Genomic DNA, 24781 nt, shown 5'->3' on the forward strand with positions numbered 1-24781 from the left:
TGTAGTCATTCAAGTCCACTATCTCCAGAAGTTCCTTCAGGTTCTGGCGAGCTATTGTTACTTCTTCGGCACTGTCCAGCATTGTCTAAGCCCATTCTCCATTCTTGAGTTGTGTCCTCAGGATTTTCGGCATGTCTGATCTTCAGACCTGCTACCTTTTTCTTGGAGAACTGAGGTTTTGGTTTATTTTTCTGAACGTGTTGATCATCTCTGGACTTCACGCGTTCTTCTTTTTGTTCTGAATGTCCTCTTCTTTCGGATGTCTGTGAAGATGTCTGAAAGGTGCGGGAGGAACGTGTATCAGTATCTTGATACCTGTCAAGTTTTCTCAAATTGTCCTTTTTCCTGAGGTTATACCTCCTTTCAGAGGGCTCCTTTTGAGGAGACCTACCTCGGGATTGAGAACGTTTCTCCATTAAATGTTGTTTTTTGTTTTCCCACTTCTTTTTAGCAGATGTAGGATTGTGTTTAATTGAGTCCTTTTCAGGATCGTCAGACAGTTGTGGTTTAACTGTGTAATTCTATCCATTCTTGTTTTTGATTAAGTAATTCCTTATCTGACATTGCTTCAATGTCAGGATGAGGTATATGGCCGGCTAAAATCGGCCATGTTGCTCCTGGTCTACCTAGTGGACCGAGCCTGGTTATGTGATTGTTATGTTTTAGGGCGCCTTTAAACCAGAGCTGATGCTCTTGGTTTGTAAGTGGAATTTCAATATCCTCGAAGGGAATGTATCCTCAGGTGGTTTATCTTCCTTGAAGAAGTGAAACACATGTGTTACTGGATTTCATTCTGGGAATGTAATCCATGAATAAAATACCTCTATTACAAAAACTGCTCTTCCACCTCTTGGTGTTAGGCCATGTTTTATAAGTTTTAGAGTGATGGCTCTCCTTTATTTTTTTAAAAACCTTTTTTTATTGTTTTATACAAAAGTAAACAAAAACAATCGGCAATAGCACAGTCCTATTGAGACAAGACAATGGTGACAGCAGCAAAGAAAACTACATGGTTCAAATGGTGACAAATTATCATTTGAGGTGCGTCAAGGGGATAGCAATTCCTCCCCTGAGGAATGCTCAGGCGCTACACAGATACCTCCCATGTAGTCATTCCACCCAGCCCACACCGCAGACCACTTTCTGGGGCATCTTTGTGCTACATATACAGTCTTTTCCCTGAGCATACACCAATCAAGACTCTTCTCCCATGAGGCCAGGATAGGTGGAGCAGCCGCTCCCCACTGCTGGGCTATATTTCGTTTGGCCACCATTGCCCCCAGTGTGGCCCAGAGCCTCTCCATACTCGTTAAGTCAGTGGGACCCCACATGTTAAGACATCGTTTAGCCTCAGGACGAATGGTTTTATGTAGCACCTTCTCCATCACTTTATGTATTGCTCGCCAGTACCTTTGTTTCTGATCACGTTCCCACATTATGTGGATGAAAGTACCCACTTGCCCACAACGGCGTCTGCAGTCACCCTCTTCACTCCACCCCATATGGACTAGTTGTGGCCCTGTGATATATGTCCTGTGGAGTATCTTTAGTTGAACCAATCGCAGACGTGCCGATATCGCCACCTCTCTAGGGGAGGCAACCGCTTCACGCCACTCCTCGTCATCTAACTCTAAGCCATCTCTTGCCCAGCACTCACGCAAGTGCCCCAGTGAGCCAGGGGCGTGATTGATCAGTTTTTTATATGTAAGGGAGATCGCTTTTTGGGGAAGGTAGCCGTCCAGCAAACTATCTTCTAATGGCGAAGATTCTGGGGGGTTGTGCCTCGCTGTAGGGCAGTGGTGATAGCGTGTCGAATCTGCATGTATCTGAATAGTTCTGAGTCGGAAAGTTCATACTGCTGCTGAAGTGTGGCAAAAGGGACCATAGCACCCTTAACCCAAAGATCACCCAGGCGGGTGTTACAATGCTCAGGCGGTAAGGACGGAGTGAGACTTATCTGTTCTTTTGACCTCTCTTTATTTAGACACTTAGACAGACAACCATTCTCCGTAATTTGTGCAGGGGAACAGGCTCAAAACGTCTTTAACTCATGTCACGCGGTTCTTGGATCCTCTTGCTTGTAGGATGCTCGGAAGAGAACCAAAAAAAACAAACAAAAAAAACACAAAGAAACCAGAGTCCGAGGTCTCTTTCTCAAGTGCTTATGTCTACGGGGATAGGGAGTGAGGTGATATGCACCAGCCAGCCACCAATGTGAGAGAAGGGGGAAAACAGGCAGGAGTACACACTGATGTGCAAGGTTCACTCGGTGTCGGTAACCCGCCTCCCCTTTAATGCCCGTAAACAGGCACGTACCTTTGCAAGCCACGCTCCTCCAGGAGCGTGGCAGGTCTCTGCGCTGTGTCGCTGTAGTCTTTGTTCTCGGTCAGGAACGGTGGACGAGACCCCCATGGCTCCGTTTTTTCCTTCAGGCTCCGACGTCTGTGTCAGGAGGGACTTCCGCTGGCTGGACTTGTAGACGGCGTCTTCTCCCGGCGTCTTCTGTCTACGGGGATAGGGAGTGAGGTGATATGCACCAGCCAGCCACCAATGTGAGAGAAGGGGGAAAACAGGCAGGAGTACACACTGATGTGCAAGGTTCACTCGGTGTCGGTAACCCGCCTCCCCTTTAATGCCCGTAAACAGGCACGTACCTTTGCAAGCCACGCTCCTCCAGGAGCGTGGCAGGTCTCTGCGCTGTGTCGCTGTAGTCTTTGTTCTCGGTCAGGAACGGTGGACGAGACCCCCATGGCTCCGTTTTTTCCTTCAGGCTCCGACGTCTGTGTCAGGAGGGACTTCCGCTGGCTGGACTTGTAGACGGCGTCTTCTCCCGGCGTCTTCTGAAGTTTCTTTTTTCCGGCCTTTCAGGGAAGACGCTATACGTGACACACTTCCTCGGGGCGGGGCTAGCCACAGATACCTGGTGCTTCTTAAAGGGCCTGTAATCCTGTGGTACTACGTTGTAGGTGGTCGTCACGAGACTGTTGTCCTGAAAGGATGATAAAGGCATGGCGTGATCAGGGAGGGTATCGTCCTCTAGTTCATGCATTGGGATCTGATTTACGATCTCGTGACAGCGGGATATACCAATCAAGTCCCACTTATCAAACCCTTTCGTAGACCAGAGGTTACCCAACAATTCAGAGTCCAACAGCGGTGTAGCCAGCGTGAGCTTCCGGTCCCAACCTAGGCTCTTATTCACGGAGTGCCAAATAGTCACAGAGTGTTTGGTGGGGTCGTTCTGGGACATTGTTTTTTGAAAAATGCAGAACAAGTTTCAAGGGAACAAAGATAAGGTGCACAAAATTTTGGAACACTGTATCCTTCAACGTTGAATAAACCAAACAGCTAATACATAGGATTTTCGTCCTACTCTGGTATGGCGGATATTATCCCTACCTACTCCAGACGTCTTATGGAGTATTATGAGTAGGGGTCTCTGAAAAAAGCACAACTGAGTTACTTCCGTATCTAGCGTTAAATTAGTGCCTTACCAAACAGTTGGGTGCCATGTAGTGTAGTTCCTATTTCCCTTATAGGCTCTGCGCGTTGGAATAATATACACTATAGTTCTGTGCATAGGACTGAGGTCAGTATGCTCCTATTGAGTATATTAAACTTAATTACTTGTGTGCCAGCTAACTCAGAGGTCACTAGAAACTTCTTGAATGAACAAGAAGGGATTCGTTTCTGACAACCGCATAAACATGACAACTTTGTTTCCTTTCAGAATCGGATCGTGTCTCAGAATCGTGGAGAAGTTTCACTCAGTCAATCGTGCATGCTTAGTTTTTTCAGAGTTACACAGAAAATAGGAAGACGGCGTTTTCAATAAAAAAGGATTTATTGAACAGTCTTCTCGTGTAAGAGGTATGAGCTGTCACGATCATTAGACAGTAAGCAAGATATAATATGCACAAAATCAGCAGTAAGAAGAATTAAAACTGCAATAGCATTGTCTTTTAGCTATGACCTATATCTATATACATACACATAAATACACAGGCTAAAAGTGGATACTCGTCTTCTAAATAATTCTACCCCAGTGTACCTAACTTGAATGTAGTGCGAGGTAGGAAGTAGGTGCTGATTTAAGCTATAGTTGGTCTGAGCTTAAGTTAGTATTTTATGAGATGCCAAGAATTTCCTTAGGTTCTAGACAGCTCCATACCTTAGAATGAGAGAGGTGGGAATCTCTTTCCAGATCGCAAACTCTAACACCCCGCAAGGGGAGTTTGTAACACTGGAAGCTGGAATCTCTACGTGCAGGGAAGACATCGTCTGTTCAGTGCGTCAGGCGGGGACTCAAACTCCTTCAGGACTTGCCATGGCGAGCCGTATAGCCGAGCTGTGCCATGCCGTGAATTGCTAGGGCAAGTGAAGGTATATTTATACCTGGAAGGTGTCTAGGAATGCTAGCATTGACGTAAAGTTGGGCAGAGTAAGACGTCATGAATGAACCCCTAAGGAATAGTAGTTCATGCATAATAGATGAGTTCTTGGAGAAATCAATAATCCCAGCAGGGAAAATTCCAATGGCTTAAGGGTCTGGTTTCTAAGAACTCGTTGTGACGTGGGATGGACGGATGTAGGTGACCATGCCTGTATTTGGATCTGCATGGCCAATGCCTAAATAAGGACTGGAATATTATGCCTAAATAAGGACAAGTCGAATTGTGCCTATATAAGGACATGATTCAATAGACCTATATACGGGTATCTAAAGCGACACCCAACAGAAGGGTACCGCCGGCCATCTACATCTGGGTGCCGGCCCTAAGGAAGGGGGTGCAGAATAGCTCCTTTTAAGAAGCGCGGACAGCTGGAAGGCTAGGCCAAGCATTGGCCGATGACCCGGACCTCCCCTGGACTAAGCAGGGAGGACCGCTGTTATCGGAGGCGGCACCGGCGCCGACACACTGCACAAACAATGGAACATAAGAGGGTGCATGGAGGCGAAGATCCATGAGAGTAAAATGTGACGTATGTGAGACGGCCCGGGCAGTACGCGCTGCAGCCCCTACCAAGGAGGGAAACACATTTTGCGCCTAGCGCGCAGCACCCGGTACCATCCCGAATTGAGGCACATGTGGGTAGAACTACACGGAGAGTTATACAAAGAGGAGGTACTGTGGGCCCAAGGTGCATGCAACAGTTGGAGTAAAGCAGACTGCATGGTGAATAGGGTGCACCCCATGAAAGAAGCTTCTAGCGCGCCAATCAAGAGCTGCATGCTTGCGGCTACAGGACACAGCACACACTTGAATAGGCCGGTGACCTTACAGGACCCCGGGGCGTGAGCACATTTGGTGGGCAGGCGCAGTGGCACTACAGCATATCGCTTACGCTCCCCGCCACTGCTCTCATCCGGACGTTTGCAATTGGAGTACCGCAGACATAAGTGCGTGGTGGCCCGGACCTGGGTGAATATAGGTGGGTAGTAGAAGTCAGAAGCCTACCACCACCTGAACAACATCAGAGTACCCACAATGGGGAAAAACGGACCCAGACAATGCACAAGGAGCAGTGTAGGATGCAGGAAGTGGGAACGAAGATATACGCAGTCTCCTGCTCGAAATGAAGTCTAGCCTCAAGACTATCGATTCCAAACTGGATGGTCTAACGGCCCGATTGGATCAGGTCAAAAACCAAGTGGACTCGCATGAACTTGGCATAGATCAGCTTGAGAATCGCCATACAGAGGCGCACGAGTTTCAAACAGAAACAAAAGAGCAAATGTTAAACATGGAGCGGATTCTAACAGTCATCAGAGCCAAGAATGACTATTTAGAGGCCCGTTCCCGTAGTAACAACCTCCACATCATAGGAATTCCTGAGACCACGGCCATAGGGAAGGTGGAGCTCTATGTTGAGGGACTGCTTAAAGGCATTTTTGGCTCGGAACTGTCTCAAATGTTCATAGTCAAACGTGCTCACCGTACACTGGGACCCCGAATCCCGGTAGGTGCCAAAATATTAAATTACAGAGATGCCATACTTAAGGGGGCTAGGGAGCGCGGTCTGATTTCTCATAAAGGGAACACTGTCTCGTTCTACCCTGACTTCACTCCTGGCGTCCAGGCGGCTCGTCGTGAATTCACCCAGGCCAAGAAGATTCTGCAACAGGCTGGAGTGCCGTATGCACTGCTTAATCCCGCCAAACTAAAGGTCAAGCACGACAACAACACGTATTTCTTCACGGATGCTAAATCGGCGCTTAAATTTGCTAAGCACGTCGGTGGAAACAAGAAACAGATGGCGAGCACCAGCGGAAAGCATAGCACTATACCCAGCCTAAGTGACAATTTCTAGTACATACCATTACATGTTTTTTTATTTTCTTTTTCTTTTTGTCTGATGTGCTGGGCGGGTGATTATGAAAAATGCTCTGAGTGTGTAGCGTAGATTGCTTGTACAACTCTGCCACCTGGGTTTCCCAACTGGGTTGTACGCCGGTACCCCACGCCCCCCGGGGAGATCTCCCGTGCATTCACTCAATGTCACTGGGTGCTTAGTTTCCCTTTTTTGCTCACTTTGTTACGCCAGTTCCTGGGAGGGATATGTTAACTCGACCTGATTGGGGGGTTGGAGTGGGTCGGATGGTATCTTACGGGGGGGGGGGGGGGGAGTTACAAGTTTGAAAACAAAAAGGTGGGAACATATTAGGATGTATAAGACTTGCATGTTGAAATACGATCCAAGTGGAAATGTGGGCAGAGAAGTAATTAACAACTATAAATAATGACTACATACAACTGTCTAACTTGGAACATAAGAGGGCTAAACAGCAATAGGAAGGTCCGACTTGTGCAGTTTTACTTAGTCAGACACAAAATAGACATCACCTTTCTTCAAGAAACACGCCTGTCGAGCACGACGAATACCACACTTCAACACAGACACTGGGGGAATATATACCTAGCGGCCTACTCCAACTACGCCAGAGGCACTGCTATACTTATCCGTAGAGGTATTGGCTGGACTCAGATTTCACTGAAGTCTGATCCAGAAGCCAGATACATTATACTGGAGGGCACACTTGGAACGCTAAGGGTGGTCCTGGTGACAATCTACCGTCCTAATTCAGATGCACCAGAATTCTTTACATACCTCTGGGGCAGCATAATGAAAATGGACTGCAACACAATAATTTGGGGGGGGGAGGGGTGTGGGGGGACTACAACGCCATTCTTGATGACGCTCGACATCGCAAGGGCACGTCTCGCACTCTACACACAAATGCTAGCGCAGCACTAAATGCGAAACTAAAAGACAGCGGATTAATGGACATATGGAGGGAGTGGTATCCAGATGAGTGGGAGGTGCACATGTGTCACGACACAACACTCAGCCTGGTCGCGTATCGATTTTTGGCTTATATCTAAAGAGATAACTACGTGGGTCATCGATATTAAACACCTCCCTCGAACCACGCCCCATCTTCGCTTCGTTTCCAAATAGCAACCACACCTGGCCGAGCATTCACATGGAGACTCCCATCAAATGCCTTGCTAGATGCCGCTTTCAGGGAGGAAATTAAAAGTAATATACTTGAATATTTTACACTGAATGAGGGGGTCGGTAGCCTCTCCTTCATCACTATGGGAGGCCTTCAAGGTGGTGATCCGAGGCAAGTATATCGCCAGCCAAGTTGGCGTGTTAAAGGCCATAGGACAAACTCTAACTACCCTAGAAACGCAGATCCGTGCGCTGGAACTAGAATACCATCGCTCCGGTGATTGCGTGCTGCTTCCCCCAATTAGAAGCCAGCTTGCTGAGTTCGAAGAAGAAGCACAGAGGGAGGTACACTATCTAAGGAAAAATACTCAGGCCAGGAAGTATGGGGAGGGGGACAGGCCAAGGAATACACTAGCGGTCATGCTTAGACCTCCACGCACCACAGACTACATCACGGAACTGAGAGACAAGACACAGCAGACGTTCAGGGGATCACAAGAAATAATGAACCACATCACAGAGTTCTACTCGGAACTATACACCTCGCAATACACCAACCCATCAGAGAACATGTAGCCCGATTTCGATTCAATAGAACTGCTGTGGCTTAGCAATGCCCACAGAGTTTATTTGGACTAACCATTTTCTGAAGAAGATGTAGTCAAGGTTAATAATAGTTTACCACCCGTTAAAACCCCTAGACTAGACGGTCTGCCAGTTTTGTTCTATAAATGCTACGCCTCAATTCTAGCTCCTCGCCTCATGGCAGTATATCAGGAGTCCCGTGATAGCTGTAGATTACCCCCCTCCCTCAGGGAAGCAAGTATACTGTTATTACTCAAACCCGACAAAGCACCCTACCTATGCGATTCATATTGCCCGTTATTCCTAATCAACACGGACAATAAAATTTACGCCAAGTTACTGGCAAATCGAGTCCAGCTGCTATTATCACTCATTGCTAGACCGGATCAATCTGGATTTATTCCCGGGACATTGACCGCACACAAAAACCTTCTTTGCGATACTACATTACCTTGACCCAAACTGTCCCGCAGTGGCGCCACTCCTAGACGCCACGAAGGCATTTGTTTCCCTTTAGTGGCCATTCCTTTTCACTGTCATTCAAAGATTGGGATTTAATCCGCTTTTTATAAAACAGATACGACTGCTATACACTGACCCAACTGCGCGTCTCTTTGTCAACTGCCAAATTACAGAGGCCTTCACTATAACACGAGGCAGGGATGTCCTCTTTCACCCCTGCTTTTCGCGACAGCGATGGAACCGCTTGCAGCGCGACTGCGGCAGCATCACGCAGCGAGAGGGTTGAGTTTCTCTTCCAGAGGGATAATAATATCACAACATGCAGACATTACATTATACTTTATATATCCCCCAACTAATCTAACACCAGTGCTTCGAGAGATTACTCAGTTTGGCAGTATGTCGGGCATACAGATTAATTGGAAGAAATCAAAGCTGTTCCCACTGACTGACGGCACAACCCAATTTGAACTTGACTATCCACTCTGCTGGGCAGAGGGCCCCATAAAATACCTGGGGATTTGGTTAAGTAGAGTTACTCGGGGAATATGAATATAGGCCGCACTGTCTCCTAGCTGGAGGTGAAGGTCAAACTCTGGTCCACACTGCCATTATCCCTAGCAGTACGCATAGCAATCGCTAAAATGATTGTTCTTCCCAAGTTTCTCTAAATTTTTGTAAATGTTCCGCTTGTGCTCAATCAAGCATTCTTTGCCAAAATACGCTCACTGCTGATATCTCTGATGTGGGCAGGAGGACACGCTAGAGTCGTGTGGGAAACACTGACACTCCCACAGAGCCATGGTGGACTGGGTGCGCCAGACTTTCCCCTATACGCCTTTTGCGCGCAGGTGCAATTTAAAAAATTTTGGGGTGCACCCGATCCCCTTTCAACCACACGTTGCGGTCGAGTGCGACATGGCTATGCCTACCCCCTTAGAGGTAGTACTGATAGTCAAGATAATTGCATGGCTATGAGAATGGTGTTTCCCCTCTTTTTGGAACAGTGGCTACTTCCCTCTTTACATGTGCGTAGTTGTTCTGATGTATACTTCTAATCAGCATATTCATCACCTTTTGAATATTCCCCAGTTGTCAGACTGGATCTGGAAACTTTGTTTAGTAGTACCTGGAGAGCCAGGTAGGTGGTGCTGTGTGGTTCCGCACTGATGTCATTCCGCTCTGTGAGTGATGTCTGCGGGCCTATATAGGCGCTAATCCTGCACGCTTACGTCAGTTCCTTTCTTTCCACACCACCAGAACCTGATTCACAGCTTAGTTTGTCTCTTCCAGAGACACTTTTACCTTACATTTTAATATCTGCGTGCAAGGAAAATACCACTTAACAAAGCTACAGAGTTTAAACCTTGTTGGGACTGTCACAAGCAAATGTCTGTAACAGATCCCCATCAGGTTTGCCTGTTGTGCCTGGGGTCGAGCATGACTTAGGTCAGGAGTGAATGCACGTTGATAAACCTGAAGGCCTGGGTCACTTACTGCTTTCTTCAGGTCAAGCATTCCAGGTAGCATGTGTACGCTGTGAATCGGATCTGAAGTCTCAGTGGGCCTAACTTCAAGGGGACTTCACCGACTACATCCAGATTTCTGAGGAGATTTCAAAAGATCCACTGCAATGGTTACTGGACCACAGTTGGGTCAGTGACGGATCCCTCTCCATACTCCACAAGAACTGACACAGTGGTGACCCATATATTGCTTCTGGGTTGGGGAGGCCACTAGAGAGAGGTGGGCATCAGAGGTCTCAGGCAGAGGCTTGGCCCAAAATCAATTTCCAGAACTGTGGGCCATCCGCTTGGCATTGAAAGTCTTCCTTCCATCCATCAAGCAGAGGCTGGTACAAGTGCTTACTGACAACACTACTACCATGAAGTGTTACAATAAGCAGTGTGACGTAGGATCCTGGGCCATGTAACAGGAGGCACAACACCACTGGAAATATATGGACCACCAATGAATGTTGTGAACCACCTGGCAGGATCTTTGAATGCTTATGAACTCTGCCGTCGACAACTAGCACATCATGAGTAGCAATTACATGCAGATGTGGAACAAGGTTTCTTCTGTGAACGGTAAGAACCTTGGTTCGATCTATTTTCCATCACTGAGATCGCTCAATGTCAGCAGTTTTGCCTCTTGGAGATACTAAGACGTCTCTCTCGCTTGGACACTCGTTCCACCTAGAGTGGAACTCGGGACTCCTGTATACCTTCCTACTGGTACCTTTTTTGCCCTGAGTTCTGAAAAAGCTCAGGGTCAAACAGGCCAAAGTCATCTTAGTTGTGCCGGTTTGGGCATGGATAGTATGGTATCCAGAGCTCCTGAGCTTAAGCATCTGTCCTCTGATCAGGCTAGCCCTCCTGGAGGATATGCTGTTTCACCAAGGCAGAGTTCTGCACCCAGGCAGTCTCCACCTTCATGCTTACAGATTGAGAGGTGACAGCTGAACCTTCCACCGTCCTTTGGAGGTGATTCATGTAATCTTGGCAGCCAGGCATCCCTCGACAAAAACTGTATATGCTTGTCAAAATTGTGGTTTGGTGTGGCACACTCCAGATTGACCCTCTCCAGGCATGTTATCTGACGTTTGATTATTTTGTCTCAACCAGCAAGGCTTTGCTTTATGCACAGCTAAAGGGTACCTTTCAGCTCATTCAGTCTTTTTACAGTTGCCGAATCAATCCTCATTATTTAAATCACCTGTTGTGATGCTATTTTTTGAATGACCTTCTCCATTTGTCAGTGGAACCTTAATTTGGTACTCATATATATGATGTGGGCTCCCTTTGAGCTACTTCACAGCTGTCCTTTACTTCTTACTCCCCTCATGACGGTGTTCCTTGTCACCATTATATCAGTGAGACGAGTAAGTGAGCTTTAGGCTTAGTGTTAGCCACCGTACACCACCACCTTCCCAGCAAACTGATTCTGTGGCTGCAAGTATTCTTCTTACCGAAAGGTGTGACACCATCTCACATCCATCAAATTATTACCCTGCTGGCATTCTATGCTCAGCCTCACCCCTCTATGGTGGAGGAGGAGATCTCCATCACTTGGACACCAAAAGAGCACTGAGCTTTTGCATTGATCATATCAATGAACACCAGGTGGCCGATCAGCTCTTTGTGGTTCGCTGGTTTGAAATAAAGGTCCGAGGCACTAGTCACCTTCCCTTCATAGTTTGATCAGTAGGCCTGGGTGGGCCCCTCTGATCATTTTGGCAGGCGGGTGTTGCTTTTAGCTTGAATGGTTTCTGTATGATGCCACAAAACCCTTGAAACATCTGCAATCCTACAATCAACTGCAGTTTGGCTACTTAAGAGGGCGGTTACACTGCAAGAAGATTACTTTCTGAATAGAATTAAGCTATTTTGAGGTAACATTGTTATTTGAGGTTTACAAATGTCCGCACGTTTGGGGGTAGTGATGGCTTTTTTATACTGTTTGACATCCTGTTAAATGGACTTTGCGATTGTGGACTACAAAAGGGGCGCTCATCTGGATATAGGATTTTATACAACTCAAGCTGTAGCTCTCTCTGCAGACATCTAGGTGGAATGCTGCAGGAATTGGTGTTGTCAGTAAACCTATATAATATTTACATGTGTCCTTTGATGGACCTCTTACAATCCTGGGGAGAAAATGTCAATAGCTATACTGTTGACATTTAGATTCTTAAACGTCTTATTAAGGAACCTGAATAAATTCTCTACTCACCTGTTTGTTATTGGTTACTGGTCCGAAGTAAAATACTTTTTTTGGTCAGTTCCCTCAGAGTTTGGGCTATTATGTATTTTGTATTAGCTTACTGTACTGTGTGAAACTTTTTATCAAGGTGTCTTCAAAGGCCTGATCAATAAATTAAAGTACATTCAAAACACCTCTATTTGAACTGCTGAAACTAATAAGGCAACCCAACTTAAATGATATCTTGCCTCACATTGAAGTGGTAGCCATTTACAAGGCCATCGTTTCCCAAGGACCCAGTGTTACGAGGCACTGTTTACTAGATGTAACCCAGTGAGGTGTCTGCAACCGGCAAGATAAATTATCATTAGTTATTCTGAAGTTTAAGACTTCTAATTTAGATGGCTGTCCACTTTGGAATTTGTTGCTTCAGTATTATAGAGAGGCAGAGAGATAGTCTTCCCCTTGAGGGAGAAGTTGAAACAATTGTTTTTCTCAGAAGTTAGCCTCTTGGATAGTATAAGATAACTACTTTCTTGATGAGGGCTATCAGTTGACTTCTTGCTGCCACAATGTTAGCATGAGACTACTTTAGTAGTTATCAATATGCTCTACAAAAAATCAGCCATTATGGATGCTATATAGGAAAATAATTATTTTCTAAGTACAGCCAAATTGTGTAATGATGAAGCATTATGACTTCTGTGATTTAAAAATATAATGTTCGAGGCATATGAGCTCTAGATCACACACTTATGCATAGATCGCCATCTGGTGTTGGGCCCAGATGTTTGCACTTTGTTGTTGTCCTGGAAAGTCTTTGGAAGTCACGGGATAGATGGCTCCCCCTTTGGACAATAGTGCGCATGGGCATCGACTCCATCGTCAGATTCTTTTTCCTCCATCAGGCTCGGATGTGTTAATCGCGCTCCAGTTCGGTGTTGTTACCGATCATCTTTTCGCCGCAAAACACTCACCCTTACTTCGGTATTGTTTTCGATCGCGTTCTCCTTGGACGCGCATCTCTACTAAACCTTCAAATCTTCGATTCCGGTCATCGACGCAGGCCTTCGGCCCTACCTGCGCCATTGGGCCTTAGGCTCATGGAAAGGACTCCTTTTAAAAAGTGTCCCAAATGTGGATCCAAGTTTCCACACGCAGATCTTCATGAGGTGTGTAAACTCTGCCTTTTGCACGAGGCCAAAGACTGTCCAGCTTGTGCCTCCTTTCGCTCCAAGAAGACGATCCTGGACCATTGAGCTCAAAGAACATTGGCTCGATCATCGACATCCATCCCCGACGACATCTTTCAGGAAGGTATCAATGTACCGGAGCAGGAGCAGATCCAACACGGCACAGTCAGCTCCTCCGAAGCCGACGACTCAGACGTCGAAGACATCACTCTGGGGCAGCAGGTCGTAAGTACTGACGTCGACCCCTCCCCACCCCCCCTTCCCAAAAAGGCTTCGGTCACACATTCACCCTGGGGCCTAGGTGCACACAGACAAGACTTCTCACACCTTCGGGCTCGGCACAGAAGCCAGTACAAAAGTCTAAAGGCCGCTCTGGATCGAGCCAGCCTGTAATCGGTACTGAAACTCCATCCCCGGCACCGAAAAAGAAACCGATGCCTTCCTGCACGCTGAAGCCTACTACCTCCGCATCGTCGCCTTCGACACCTAAACCCACTGGCACAGACGCCCCGGTTCCGAAAAAAATCCTCGGAACCGAGCAAACACCAAGCTCCGAAAACCTCAGGCTCTCAGCCTTCGGAGCACAGCCGTACAAATCCGAAAAAAACACTGGAACCGAAAAAACTGTTGGTACTGAAACCACTATCGGGATCGAAAAAAATTACCGATTTCAGGCCTAAAGAACTCAAAAAGCCTCCAAATATACAACTGGCACCCAAAAAGTCTGCGCCGAAAGAACACACGCCTGAAGATTAACTTTTTCGACCGGATCCTACCCAAAAAATACTGCAAAGAGACCCTAAAACAGGGCAACTCATACTTGGCAATTCAAAAAAAATGAAAGATGGACAAACCTATACTAGCTCCACTTCCCTTAAAAAAGAGAGATATTGCTACTTCTCCCTTACGGATTCCTTCTCCTCCTCCTCCCCACCACTCTCCTACCCCACCATCTTCTCCACCTCCAGATGATGACACCTCTGATGACATGGGGAATGATCACCCATTAGGGGAACCCAGTCCTCCTGGTCCCCCAAAGGATCCATGGGAAGATTACGACACACCAGATGTCCCAGACACACCTCATGATGACATCTACCCATCTAGGCCATCCCCTCCTGAGGACACTATAGGGTTTACTCAACTGATACACAGGGCAGCAGAATACCACGGGGTAAACCTACATACAGACCCTATAGAGGAAGATTTCCTCATGGACACTTTTGAACCACCCTAAAGGTCCAGTGCCATTCTCCCCATGTTAAAAGGGGTAATCAAACATGCTCCCGAGGTGTTCAAAGATCCTGTACGAGCCAGTCATTAACCCCAGGGTAGAAAAGAAATACAAAGCTGCCCCATCTGACCCGGTTTACATTAAAGGGCAAATACTCCTAGATTCTTTAGTGGTCTCCAACGCCAGGAAAAGGGCCAATTCGCAAACCACAGGAGATGCCCCACCTCCTGATAAAGAATCAAAACTGCTAGACACGTCCGGAAAAAGAACAGCGTCCCAAGCAGCTAACGTGGAGGATTGCCAACAAACAGGCTTTGCTTGCAAGATATGATAATGCACATTACGATGAGCTAGAGACCCTACTGCAACACCTTACAGATAAATACAAGACACGAGCTAATCTCATCCAGGAAGGCAAGGTCATAACAAATACCTCCATTCGTTGTGCTCTCAATGCTGCAGACACAGCCTCCCAGGCTATTAACACCAGCCTCCTTTTACGTAGACATGCATGGTTGCGCATTTCCGGCTTTAAGCCGGCGGTCCAAACCACTATACTAATTCAGCCTTTTGATCAGGAACACCTTTTTGGACCCAATGTAGACTCATCTTTAGAAAAGGTGAAAAAGGACACTGACACTGCCAAATCAATGGGAGCCTTGCAATCGCAAGCTCCCAGAAGTTCTTTTCGTCGCTCCTCTTACAGAGTGGCCTCTAGAGGCTTTTCCACAGAAAACCCCTCCACCTTGTACAAAAGTCCAACACAGACCTCATCTACAAGAGGCTATTTCAGAGGAGGCTACAGGGGCAACAACAATAAGGGTAGAGGCAAAACTACCAACACTCGTACCGCCTCTACCCCTAAACAATGACTTCCCTCCACTCCCCCCGGACCACTCTACTCCGGTCGGGGGAAGATTGCTACAGTTCCTACCGGTCTGGAACACCATTACCACAGACAGGTGAGTGAGACAAATCATCCAATCCGGTTATTGCCTGGAGCTCACTTCCACTCCCCCGCACATTCCAACCAGACAGCATTTAATGTCCGTAGAACACTTAACGCTTCTAAAACAGGAGGTACTTTCCCTTCTACAAAAACATGCCTTAGAGCCAGTGCCCCTTCACCACCAGAACACAGGGGTTTACTCCCTGTATTTCCTCATTCCAAAGAAGGACGGAACCCTAAGACCCATCTTGGATCTCAGACCATTAAACCTCTACATACAATCAGACCATTTCCATATGGTCACCCTTCAACAGGTCCTCCTGTTACTCAAACAAGGCAACTTCCTTGCCACATTAGATCTCAAGGACGCCTACTTCCACATTCCCATTCACCCTGCTCACAGGAAATACCTTCGGTTTGTGGTAGACAGCCAGCATTACCAGTTCAAGGTCCTCCTGTTCGGAGTCACCACGGCACCCAGCGTCTTCACAAAATGTCTGCCAGTGGTAGCAGCCCACTTAAGCAGACAACAGATTCACGTATTCCCATATTTAGACGACTGGCTCATAAAAGCAAAGTCACATGTCCAGTGTGTAAATCACACACACGCAACAATACAACTACTTCACGACTTGGGGTTTACCATAAACCTCCCAAAGTCTCACCTCCAACCATCCCACATTCAACGATATCTGGGTGCAACAATAGACACCACAAAAAGCCTTGCTTATCCCAGTCCAGCCAGGATAGCAAGCATGCAAGCTCTCATACCAAGAATCCAACCGCAACACTCACTTCCAGCTCGAGTGTTCATGCAACTAATAGGGATGATGGCCTCTTGCATATTCATAGTACCTCCTGCAAGACTCCAGATGCGCCCTTTACAGGAATGCTTAGTACATCAGTGGCACCAAGCTCAAGGTCATCTGACAGATCTGGTGTTGGTGGACGGCCGCACACATCGCTCTCTGCAGTGGTGGAACACCCAAAACCTTTCCAAAGGGTGACCGTTCATAGAGCCGGTTCCACAGATTGTGCTAACAGCAGACACCTCGCTCCCCAGATGGGGGGCTCATCTGCTTCATCACACCATACTGGGTACATGGACACCTCAGCAAAGGCTACTCCACATCAATCATTTGGAGTTACTGGCAATCTTTCTGGCATTAAAATCATTCCATAAACGAATATCAGGCAAAGCTGTCTTAGTCCGCACAGACAATATGACAGCAATGTACTATTTACAAAAACAGAGGGGACACACTCTCTCTAGCTCTCTCAACTAGCACAGAGCATATGGAGATGGGCCATTGCTCAGAACATTTTCCTATTAGCACAACATCTCCCAGGAACTCAAAATCACATGGCAGATCTGTTAAGTCGACAGACGCAACAGATTCACGAGTTGGAACTTCACCCACAAGTTCTCCAACCGTTCTTTCAAATGTGGGGGCAGCCAGAGATGGATCTCTTCGCCACACATTACAACACAAAATGCCCAAGCTTCGCTGCCACATATCCACACCCATTGTCCAAAGGCAATGCGATATGGATGAATTGGTCAGGCAGATTAGCGTGCGCTTTTCCACCTCTCCCACTCATTCCATTAGTAGTACGCAAGCTGCAACAACAGTCGCTCACACTGATCCTAGTTGCTCCAACGTGGGCCAGACAAACCTGGTACACAACTTTGCCGGAACTATCAGTTGTCCCACACCAAAAACAACGCCTCTCCCCACAACTCTTAACACAGAACCGTGGAGAGATCAGACACCCAGATACAGCACTACTCAACCTAGCGATCTGGCTCCTGAAGTCCTAGAGTTTGGTTACCTCTATCTTCCCCCTGATTGCATGAACGCTATCAAATAGGCTACGCAGCCAAGTGGAAAAGATTTGTTATATACTGTAACAATAACAACATTAACCCTCTAGATGCCTCCACTCAGCACATCATATGTTATCTTCTACATCTTCAGAGATGTAACCTAGCATGCACATCAATTAGGTTACATCTCGCTTCCATTGCAGATTACTTACAAAATAGACAGCACCTATCACTGTTCAGAGTGCCCGCCATTAAGGCATTCATGGAAGGCCTCAAAAGAATAATTTCTCCCAGGCTACCTCCTTCCCCCGTGTGGAATCTAAACATCGTCCTCACAAGACTAATGGGTCCTCCATTTGAACCCCTGCATAAATGCGAACTACAATTCCTTACATGGAAAGTTGCTTTCCTTGTGGCCATTACATCTCTTAGGAGAGTCAGTGAGCTACAGGCACTAACCATTCAAGAACAATTTTTACAACTCCATCATAACAAAGTGGTTGTTAGAACAAATCCCAAATTTCTTACTAAAGTTATTTCTCACTTCCATCTGAACCAGTCTGTTGAGTTGCCAGTGTTCTTTTCGCAACCACAAACAATAGCAGAAAGGGCCCTACATACACTAGGTGTAAAAAGAGCACTCCTTTACTATATAGACAGACCAAAACCTTTTCGTAAAACAAAACAACTTTTTGTATCCTTCTCACCGCCACATAAAGGCAATCCCATATCAAAATCTGGCATTGCAAGGTGGATTGTCAAATGTATACAAATTTGCTACCACAAAGCAAAACGAACACTATCTATTCGCCCTAAAGCCCACTCTACCCGAAAGATTGGGGCTTCAATGGCATTTTTAGGGAACATTCCCTTAGATGATATCTGCAAAGCAGCTACATGGTCTACACCGCACACATTCACAAAACACTGTTGTGTAGATGTGCAGGCAAAACGTCAAGCTAGTGTGAACCAAGCTGTACTAAAAACACTATTTCAAACTACTGCAACAGACACTGGTGGTCGCCGCTAAGGAGGAGTATTGCTATGCAATCTATGCATAAGTGTGTGATCTACAGCTCATATGCCTCGAACGGGAAATGCTACTTACCAGTATGCATCTGTTCTTGGCATGTAGAGCTGTAGATCCACACACACACACCCACCTCCCCGGCTACCTTTATCTGTTCCAGTATTATCTTATTTAGATAAAACATACATGGACATCTTTTCTGTTTCTTACAAAACTCCATAATTTCCCTTCTTGGCGAAAAAACAATCTGACAATGGAGTCGATGCCCATGCACACTATTGTCCAAAGGAGGAGCCACCTATCCCGTGACTTCCAAAGACTTTCCAGGACAACAACAAAGTGCAAACATCCGGGCCCAACACCAGATGGCGATCTATGCATAAGAGTGTGGATCTACAGCTCTACATGCCAAGAACAGATGCATATTGGTAAGTAGCATTTTCCTTTACAAGAGTATGTCAAGCAGCATTGTCAGCTTCATTGACAACTTCTGTGCTCATTTAAGTGTGTATTTGGATAATTTTAGTAACATAATCTATTTACGTTTTTGTACGCGCTTGTATTCTTGTTGTGATGTTTCTATTTATTCTGTAGTTTGTAGTTGTAGAGCTGCTGTTTTATCACTACTTTTTTCCCTCCCAACAGAATGAAGTAGAAGAGCTTAAAAGTAATAACTCCAATGCTAATCTGTCGCCTCATCGATGGCCTTCTGATAGTTTTGCACCAGACGCTATACCCGACAGCTATCAAGCAGCACAGAGCTTTCATGGAGCTCCTCTGACTGGTATAAAAATTATTGTTCAGTTTCATAAACTGTGTTTATTAAATGTATATGGTCATGGTTAGATGATTGAGCACTGTCAACGTACTTCAGATAGTATACTTATTCAAAGTGCTGTATGTTATGCAACCTGAAGCTGTTTATATGTCCCATGATGGATGGGGACATTGCTGTACAGCAGTGGAGTGAGGATGTGTTTAAGCTTGGCTTCTGGTTTGGTCTATATCTTATGTGTAAATCCTCCTGGGTACTACACCAAGAAGACATACAGACTAGACTGGTGGTATAGCCCTGAAATCATCATTTTTACACTGAGGTACCTTCAGAACAGTCTGTGACTGCAATGAGTGGAATTTCTTGTACGTCACCTTGACCAGCCCTGCTTGTAGTAGCAGGTGGCCACCTTTAACTTGAACATGTGTTTAGCGGTGCTCTGTGACCTTGGGGCCCACAGCTTAGCGAAGAGAGCATGGAAAGCAACCAAATCAAGACTATAGATGGGGGTGTTTTCCAGTGAATGCCACTTCACTGGAGGAAGATCTAACGCACATCTAGTTTCTCGATTGCTGCGTGTAGGAAAGTCGTTCCAAGATGTGTCTTTAGGATGTAAAGTAGAGAGAGGGCTTGGCCTGAGCGATGAGGGACCGGAGCTGTCGCATTGAGCAGCATCATTGGATAGTAGAGGCACAATTTCCCTACATTCCTGTTGTCTCACTTGGAGAGATAGGAGCAGATCAGACCGCAGAAATCTCCAACTTGACGCTTGTTGAAGTATGGGACTCCATGGGACTGTGGAGCCGCCTAGCAGAGCTATGTGTGCAGTTTCAGGCCTTGGACAAGCAGGCTCCCAGCTCTCCCTTGATATTGAGACCATAAACACAGGCAAATCTACAGACTGGGCAATCCTGAAATTTATGCTTGTGCTGATGGAGGTATAAAAGGAAGGGCACCAAGCAATAGGAATGAGACTTCAGTAAAACTGGAGCGGAGTAGGGTAAATGTTTGGTGCCTTCTGCTGAAACACTGGAGAACGAGTGTGGCAGCTGATAGATACATCAAGGGGATTTTGGCATGAATTATGCCCTCTTGCGAATATTTGAGTATGTAAGGATCTATACCTTTATGGTGTAAGCAAGATCTACCAAAGTTGACAGCGGCTCACACCATATGGATTTAACAAAGACCTCAGCAGGTGTGTCTTATGCCCCGTAGCAAAAGCACACTTATTGCGACATTCCACAGTCCGAGATGGTTGTGACAAGTTTGATTGCATTCTTGCTGCCAAATAGGAAGCCAGAATGGCAATGGAAATTAACATTGAGCGTGTTACAAGTGAGGTGAACTTATTTAAGTGGGGTCAATGTAAATTTGCAGCCAGAATCCTAGCATACAGGATGGAAGATGCCGAAGAATGCTTAAGAATTTCCTAGAAGTCTGCCTAGTGATTTATTACTGTGGTGGTGGTTTATTACTAAGGCATTGGCAATAACTCAATTTGAGAGAGCCTTATGGGAGTACAAAGCACGAGGGAGAAGTTTGCTGCTGTTAGTGGAAGTGGTGAAAGGTTTTTGGTCCACTTATTGTAAGAAGACCAACCTTATGGAAGTGTATGTCCCTGAACTTCTGTTATGGGCTGGTGGGCAACTGGAAGTTATGGGGCACACCGAGAAGATGGTGGCATGGTAGGAAGTGGGTATCACTGGGCTTGTGTACATGTATGGATTTCGGAAATTAAATTGCTGGTAGAACTAGGGAAGTGATATGGGATGCTTGTGGTACGGTTACATATATAGAAAAGATTCACAAAGGCCACTTCAGAGGAAACTAATTGGATGACCCCTCGATCGTTGTAGTAGTACAATTATTACTGATGTGGCGATGGAAGGGCTGAAAGGCTGTTAAACATCTATATGGTAAAGTGAGAACTGGCAATGTAGTGAACTGTGATTATAGAAAATGTTAGTGGGAAGCACAACTGGGTAAGGAGTGTATGAAAGCAGTGTGGGATAGTATACATAGCTTCCCAAAGACAGTAACTAGGAATGCTAGATATAATTTTAAATAATAACTTGCACAAAACGTACTTCATCACTGACCAGACTGCACCATAGCAACCCAGACATCCTTAATACCGTCCCCAGATGTGACGATGAGAGACTATCATTGGTCCACATGCAATGTTCATGTTGCAGACTAGAGGTGCACTGGAAATCTTTAACAACTTTATTGTCGAGGGTAAGGGGCAGAACACATGTATATGGTAGAAAGTAGAAGTGAGGATGTAATGAGCTACAGGTCCTCTCTGCTAATCAAGGCTAATTTGCTAGGAAGGATCTGATGGAATAGTATTGTAGTTAAGGCCTTTGATGGAGGAATATCTATCACAGCCTGAATTCTGTTTTTCTGGCTCACACACTGGCTTTCGGAACACTTAAGAGGTTTGTCGCCTTATTCCGTGACAGTTGTATCTCAGAATTTGGATTACTTTGATGGTTTAAACATGTTTGAAGCAGGTCCACCTTTTCTTTCTATCCTTTGAAATAGACTTTTTTGCTGTCTTCACTAATTGTGAAGTGCCCTTCCTGTGGCACTTGCTCACTTTGCCACTGGATTCAAGCTAGCCTGGCTGATGACGGCTGATTAGCCAGAAACTGGTCCCAGGATGCTTGTTTCCGGTCCAGGGAAGACATGGCTTGGCAGTTCGGGCTGGACTGGTCCCATGAGGCACAGGGTCAGACTGATTTGCATATGGCCATGTCTGAACTGGGGTAGCGGAGTGAGCTAAAGAATGATAATGGATTAAACCCAGATCAGTTGACTGGGGGTGAGTGCTTGCAATGTTCAACACTCCGTCCATCATCCCCTTTGGTTTTGCTTTGTTCGCCCTAAGTTGGCAGAGTATGCCCAGACGTGGGTCCCTTGCTCACTTTGCCACTGGATTCAAGCTAGCCTGACTGATGACGGCTGATTAGCCAGAAACCAGTCCCAGGATGCTTGTTTCCGTTCCAGGGAAGACATGGCTTGGCAGTTCGGGCTGGACTGTTCCCATGAGGCACAGGGTCAGACTGATTTGCATATGGCCATGTCTGAACTGGGGTGGCGGAGTGAGCTAAAGAATGATGATGCATTAAACCCAGATCAGTTGACTGGGGGTGTGTTTGCAATGTTCAACACTCCGTCCATAATCCCCTTTGGTTTTGCCCAGCCTCTGATGCTCCCCACATTCAGTGAAACAGTACTACTTCTGGAGAAAAAAAATCATAAAGAGTACCCTCATCAACCGAGAAGGCATCCATCTTGGAGCTGCACTAGAAGACAGCAGGGCAGAGTAAGTGAGGAAAAAACACCGCCGAGAGACCAGGGAAGGAACCACTTACCCTAAGTCTAGCTCTAACTTTTTAAAAGACTCCCCCAGGGGCATATCAAAAAAGATGAGAAAGAAGACATCATCTCAACCACCATTCCTAGGCTCCACATCTACATTCTTAAAACAAGTAGAAGCACATCACTATCCAACATGTTTGCCTTTGAAGACTGCTTCTGAGCAGACGCAGATTGAAGGTACACTCTGCATGGAAGGCACCTCCATTGAATTCATCACAACATGGGTCTCTTTGTTCAGTATTGAAGTATTCTGCATGCCTTTTGCGATCACTGAGATTAACGTCCTCCCATTACCCTTCAAGAAGATAGATGTCTAGGTTCTCGATGTCAACAGTGTCTACTGCACCTCCAAAGCGGTATTTCATGTTCTGCCACATGAGTGGCTTCTCCTGTTGCCTCCAAGGATAATCATCCCAGCTGGAGGTCTCCATCTCCATATTTATACAGATGATTATTCAGACTCTGACTCTTTATCGTTTTACACACCAACTTCTCCTACTTGAACACCATCAAGTTAATCATTCAGAGAAGCAGCAATGTTTAATATCTTATTAAAGATTTGGTGACCTTAAGTTTCTGTTATGATGGAAACGCTGCAGTCTCCAGCTTCTCCAAGACCTTTGCTTTCTATGTTTCTGGGATTTGCAAAGCTGGGTGAGGAATATTTTCTCCTGCAACTGCTACAGGTGCGACACCAAAGATCTTCAAAAAATAGACATCATCAGATCAAAACTCAATATATTTACATCAGGAACCTTAACCTGATTAGGTGGTTGTTTCTGCAGTCACAAAAAAGCCTGCATCTGCCATGGAATGTCCATGCAGGTAAATTGATCCTGGTAGGAGAAAGGTAACAGCCTTTAAAACAGCAAGTTCCATACATTTTGTTTCAAACAGTCTTCACAAACATGTGTATGTTCTGATAAGAACCACTGTGAATCACAGGTAAATAGTACTGTGCCTTTGAGTAAGTGAAATCAGTTCTACTATAGTTAGTGTAGTAACGAGGTCCATGCAGGTAGGATGTAGTTCAAGATTTTTTATTGTGGTAGGTTACAGGTTCTGAAGAGCAGCCTCACCAGGAGCAGCCTGCCTGCTGCTCAGCCCCATTCTCAACTGTCAGTTCACCTCACAGGCTCCCAACATTCCGTAGCGCATCATCAGTCCAACATTCCATGCAGCACACAGCACAAACACACTGGCTGAGCAGGTGGTGAAAATGGCATAACATTAACATAAACAGGATACTACAATTAAGAATTTCAAACTGTTTATTATATTTGGCCAAATCCCGTAGCTGCACATATAACACTTTGTAAAATACATTTTGTTTCAAACCGTCTTCCCAAACATGTATGTTCTGATAAGAACCACCGTGAATCACAGGTAAATAGTACTGTGCTTTTGAGTAAGAAGTGACATCAGTTCTACTATAGTTAGCCCTTATGCTGGAAGTTACTTGAAAATCATGCCGTGGATAAATGGAGGATGGATTCCATAGTAGTGGTTTGGGATTAGCGAGAAACATGCTGATACATGTTTAATCCACCTAGGCGTTTTTCAAGCCTGCAGTAAGTTCAAATAAACATGTAGAGGTCGAACAAGTCCTAAATCTGAATTTAAAACTGGGGCATGTTATAATTTTATTCGCTTTTAAGAAAAATTATAATAGTGCATTTACAAAATACATCCGACATAAAACAATAAAAGTGTTCTAGGGAGCATGATAAAATACGTACACAATGTACAGTTTTGAAGTGCATGTGATAGATAAGTCACACAAAAGACAACAGAACCCTCCAACAACCAGCAATTCTAATATCATAAGGCTCCATCTGACTAAACAGACACAGAGCATTAAAATGCGAAACTGAAAGCCAGTTATCATTCCATAGATTTAAGTGCCCTATTCACCTCCTTTAAAAAGGAGTTAACACTAAAGAACACCTCTGTGTTATCTAGATGTTGCCAATAAAATAATGCAATTCTACACTGCCTGAGCGCTAAATTCCGTAAAAAAAGTTTTTATAAATAAATCAAAATACATCCTAAAAAACTTAAAATGAAGTAAGGACTGGAGAGACGCATCATCACATGGGCAAACCCACAGTCTGCTGCTAAACTTTTCAGGCCCATGAAGAAAACGTAATTAATTGCCAAACATTTCCAGCC

At 45.6% G+C, this 24781-nt stretch overlaps 1 protein-coding gene across 1 annotated transcript in view; it reads left to right on the forward strand.

The window, feature by feature from the left end:
* Positions 1-24781, forward strand: part of RGPD4 (RANBP2 like and GRIP domain containing 4) — a 795990-nt gene that overhangs the window by 393751 nt on the left and 377458 nt on the right. Inside the window, exon 18 of the mRNA XM_085622637.1 lies at positions 19090-19228. Coding sequence (XP_085478763.1) covers positions 19090-19228 — 139 coding nt within the window. The remainder of the gene's footprint in view (positions 1-19089; positions 19229-24781) is intronic.

This window comes from Triturus cristatus, chromosome 8 (assembly GCF_964204655.1).
Source record: "Triturus cristatus chromosome 8, aTriCri1.1, whole genome shotgun sequence".
Lineage (NCBI taxonomy): Eukaryota > Metazoa > Chordata > Amphibia > Caudata > Salamandridae > Triturus > Triturus cristatus.